Source organism: Rhinolophus ferrumequinum, chromosome 5 (assembly GCF_004115265.2).
Source record: "Rhinolophus ferrumequinum isolate MPI-CBG mRhiFer1 chromosome 5, mRhiFer1_v1.p, whole genome shotgun sequence".
Lineage (NCBI taxonomy): Eukaryota > Metazoa > Chordata > Mammalia > Chiroptera > Rhinolophidae > Rhinolophus > Rhinolophus ferrumequinum.
In genome coordinates, this window is record NC_046288.1 from 28,519,042 (window position 1) to 28,524,048 (window position 5,007).

The window sequence follows — 5,007 nt, forward strand, 5'->3', positions numbered from 1 at the left end:
TGTAGGTACAATGGTGTACAAATCTCTAGAGCTTATTCATCTTGCTTAACTGAAATTTTATGCCTGTTGATTAGTAAACTCCCCATTTCCCCATCCCTCGAGCTCCTGGCAATCACCATTCTACTTTTTGATTCTGTGAATTTAGCTATTTTAGATACTTCATATAAGTGAAACCATGCAGTATTTGTCTTTCCGTGACTGGCTTATTTCACTTAGCATAATGTTCTCAAGGTTCATCCATATCGGTGCATATTGCAATTTCCTTCTATTTATTTTTAAGACTGAATAATATTCCATTGTATGTATATACCACGTTTTCCTTATCCATTCATCTATTAACGGACATTTAGGTTGTTTCCGTGTCTTAGTCATCATGAATAGAGCTGCAAATAGTTGTGATTTACAACCGCAAAAAAGTACAGGGGGAGAAAATAGGCTCGATGTGCCTATATGATTATTGAAAATTATTTACTATTATTATTATTATTCAGTTTATAACACTTGTTAGGCCCTTACTAAGTCCAGGCACTGAGTTTCTTTACGCGTTATCTCATTTGACCCTCATGACAACCTATAAGGTAGATATTTTATTATCTCCATTTTTCAAAGGAATAAACTGAGGTTAGCCCAGAGTCATACTACTAATTCTGGTGGAACTGGGATTTTAACCCATATCTGTCTGGAGCACCTCTCTTCATCACCATGCTGTACTGCTTTGTATGTTAGCCAAAGGGGTTAGAATGTATCCTGTAAGGCAAAGGCAACTTTAAATAATATTTAAAGAGGAAAGTGACAGAACTTTCCCACATACCCATCCCCAACCTCCACTACTCTGATGGCCATGGAAAGGCAAGATTAGAGGAAAGTAAAATTACATCTACAGTAACCGGTATGAAAACTATTGCAATAGTTCAGAGATATTGGAGATGTAGGAGGAGGGGACAAAAGAAGTAGTTGAGAGTTTAGATTTCATAGTATTTGGTCATTAATTGTCTGGGAGACATAAAGGAGAGAGCAGAAACTTGGCAAGCTGGGCAGATAGTGGTAAATGCTGCTTAGATATAGAATATTGTAGAAGGACATTTGGGGGGGAAATGAGTCCAGTGTGAGTATATTCAGTTGGAGGTACTCATGAGGTCTTCAGGGAAGCAGTCTTGCTGTCTCACCCACGAGAGAGAATGCCGTGGGCCAGAGTTATGGCTTTGGGAGTCACTGGCATGTATCCGTATTGAAAGAATTGTCCTGCAATAGATTGTTTAAGGCAGATGTGTAAGATGAGAAGAACAAGGGGGGTGGAGGATGGAACCCTAAAAACAAAACAAATCAAAACAGAACACTTCAGATTTAGAATCCTGGCCTAGGAAGAGAAAGCTGATAAATAATGGTCAGAAAGTTCGAGTACCAGAAAAGAGAACCAGAAGGGAATAGGGTCATGGAAACCCATAAGAAATTAAATTTCAAGAACGAAAGCATAGCCAAAGTGTTAAAAGACGCACACAGGTGATAAGAATTCCCTATCACATTAAAAAATTCTGAACAACACTATAGTGGGGAACAAAGACTAATTACTGATGTCCATCTTCTTCTCTACAGAATCCTTACTTTGGATATTTTGGATATCATGGATTTGGAGGTCGTCCTCCTTATTATTCAGAAGAAATGTTTGAACAAGATTTTGAAAAACCCAAAGAAAAAGACCCTCCTAAAACAGAGAGTCCAGCCACTGAACCCTCATCTAATTCAACAGTTCCTGGGACTAATTCTACCCAACCAAATGCACCAAATACAGGAGGAAGTCAGGGCAGAAATGACACCAGCCCAACAGGAAACAGTGGCCATGGACCGAACACTGCGAGCAACCCTACAACTCAAAATGGGGTCATTCCACCCCCTGCAGTTAATGTTTCAGGCCAGGGGGCACAAAGAGGTCAAACCCCATGGGGACCAAATCAGCCAAATATTTATGAATACTACCCAAATCCTAACATCCATAGTTTTCCTGCAGGAAGACAATGGCGTCCCACTAGTACTGTCATGGGGCACAGACAGAATGGGCCTTTTTACCGAAATCAACAAGTCCAAAGGGGTCCTCGGTGGAATTCCTTCGCTTGGGAAGACAAACAAGCAGTTCGTCCAGGAAATCCAATTTATCGCAAACCTTACGCTTCCACTGCAAGAGGCAATTCTCCCAATCATGCAGGAAATCCAGCAAATTTCAGAAGAAAGCCTCAGGGGCCAAATAAACACCCTGTGGGAACCAGTGTTGCTCCTTTGGGTCCCAAACATGGTACTGTTGGCCGCAATGAAAAAGTCCAAAATCCAAGAGAGAAGCCACTAGGTCAAAAAGAAAAAATAGTCATTCCTACAAGGGATCCAACTGGCCCCTGGAGAAACTCTCAAGATTATGGAGTTAATAAATCAAACTATAAATTGCCTCATTCTGAGGGTAACATGCTAGTCCCAAATTTTAATTCTATTGATCAACGTGAAAACTCTTATTACCCAAGAGGAGATTCCAGAAGAGCCCCAAATCCTGATGGACAAACCCCAAATCAGAATTTGCCCAAAGGGATTATTTTAGAGCCAAGAAGAACCCCATATGAATCAGAAACTAATCTGCCAGAATTAAAGCACAGTACATATCAGCCTGAATACCCTGAGGAAATCCCTTCCCCTGCAAGGGAACATTTTCCAGCCGGAAGAAATACTTGGAACCACCAAGAAATTGTTCCACCTTTTAAGGAAGATCCTGGGAGGCAGGAGGAACTCTTACCTCATCATTCCCAGGGCTCTAGAGGAGGTTTGTACTACCCAGACTATAACCCCTATGATCCCAGGGAGAACTCACCATACCTTAGAAGAAATACATGGGATGAGAGAGATGATTCTCCCAACACTAGGGGGCAACCCGAAAATCCGCTGTACCCCATAAACAATCCAGACCCAAAAGAGACAGTCCCTTACAATGAAGAGGACCCAATTGATCCAACTGGAGATGAACCTTTCCCAGGACAAAGTAGATGGGGGGTGGAGGAGTCAAGCTTTAAAGAAGGCCAAACAGTTAGGCACTATGAAGGTGAACATCATACCTCATATCAACCAAAGGAATACCTTCCCTATTCCTTAGATAATCCATCGAAACCCAGGGAGGATTTTCCTTATGGTGAATTCTACCCTTGGAACCCAGATCAGAATTTGCCAGTTCCCACTGTACCACCACCTGTGGAGAACAGAGGCTATTATGTTAACAGTGCTGTTGGACCAGAAGAAAGCACTCTGTTTCCTTCTTGGAACTCCTGGGATCCCAGAATACAAGCCCAAGGGCAGAAGGAAAGAAGGCCATATTTTAACAGAAATTTCTGGGATCAGCCAACACACGTACACAAAGCCCCTGCTGGTCCACCACACCAGAAAGAGAACGAGCCCTATTCTAGTAACTCCCCAGCTGGGCTTCAGAAAAATCCAACATTGCGTGAAGGTGAGAATTTGAATTATGGCATGCAGATTACTAGGTTAAATTCACCAGAGGGTGAACATTTGCCTTTCCAGGACTTAATTCCTCCAAGTTACTCATCAGGTCCAAAAGAAGCACATTTATTTCATCTAAGCCAGAGAAGCCCTTGCTGTGCTGGTGGCTCCACAGGGCGAAAGGACAATCTGCTTGCTCTACAAGACCACACTCCATCTTTTGGTCTTGCCCCAGGGGAGAACCAAGACCCCAGTCCTCTGTATACAAAAGATAGTCACACTAAACATGCAAGACATACCATCTCCCCAACAAGCACCTTACCTGGCCAGAGAAACAGCTCAGAGAATAGGCTGCCTGGAGAAAGTCCAAACCCAAATCCTTTTAGAGATGATGTGTCCACTCTGAGAAGGAACATACCATGTTCTATAAAGAATCAACTAGATCAAAGGGGAATTATACCCTTTTCTGAAACCAGTTCCCTTCAATCAAAAAATACTCCTTGTCTTAAAAGTGACCTTGGAGGAGATGGAAACAATGTTTTGGATGAAATATTAGAAGGCAGCCAGCTCAATGAAAGGACTGTTGCCCTTACTCCTGAGCAGCTTGTTATTGGTACACCTGATGAAGGCCCCAAGCCAGAAGGACTCCAAAGGGAAGTGCAAGGAAATGAGGGTGAAAGGCAACAAGAAAGGCCATCTAGCATCCTACAGTTACCGTGCTTTGGCTCCAAATTAGCAAAGTATCTCTCCTCCAGCACTGGAGCTCCATCTAGCATTGGAAGGCAAGGCCCATTCAATGGAGATCCAATGATGCCTACTGAAATTCCTAATTCATTGGCTGGCTTAGCTACTGGGGCCCAGTTTCAGAGTATAAATGTAGACCCACTTAATGCAGATGAACACACTCCATTTGATTCCCTTCAAATAGGGACCAATCCACAGGACCAGGTACAAAACTGCTTACTACTTCAGGCCTAGGATTCTCTCAACCAAGAATCCTTTGGGGAAGGAAAACACCTGATATTCTATAACTAATATTCTACAGTAGTTCCCAAACTTTTCCCCCAAGACTTGATTAACTATCTGACCCTCTTGGTGATCCTTAATTTTTTCCCCCTTCCAGCAATAAGAGTAATGGCCCAGATGGTGCTGGGCCTTTGGGACTTCCTAAATCCAGTACTGTCACTATTAGCACAGACCTGGAAAAAAAAAAAAAAGGCAGGAAGGCTATGACCACCACCACCTTGAAACTTGGAGGCCACTTGTCTGGGTTAATTTCCCTTAGCTTGCTTCTTCTTTTTTTTCTCTCAGTTCCATACTTGCAAAATTCTCCAGTTTTGCAAGACAGAAAAGCAGATGAACTTTCCATTTTATGTATGGAGATCAATGTGTCAGTATAATTCTGATGATTGTACATTTTTTTAGTCTTTGTCAGGTTTTTTTTTCCTAGTTAATGTTCTCTTTGGGCATTTTTTTCTTCCACTACCTCTTTCTTTACCTTTATCATTTCCTTTCTTATCTTCCTTACTTTTTTCTTTC

The 5,007-nt window shown here is 42.0% G+C and overlaps 1 protein-coding gene across 1 annotated transcript; it reads left to right on the forward strand.

Annotated features, from left to right (window-relative positions):
- Window positions 1-252: 252 nt before the first annotated feature.
- Window positions 253-4,670, forward strand: ENAM (enamelin). Its single transcript, XM_033105394.1, has one exon. It carries the CDS (start codon window positions 1,660-1,662, stop codon window positions 4,444-4,446), a length of 2,787 nt encoding a protein of 928 aa, XP_032961285.1. The 5' UTR covers window positions 253-1,659; the 3' UTR covers window positions 4,447-4,670.
- Window positions 4,671-5,007: the final 337 nt, after the last annotated feature.

Coding starts and splice junctions, on each gene's coding strand:
- ENAM (XM_033105394.1), top strand. CDS start 1,660: ATGTTTGAACAAGATTTTGAAAAACCCAAAGAAAAAGACCCTCCTAAA.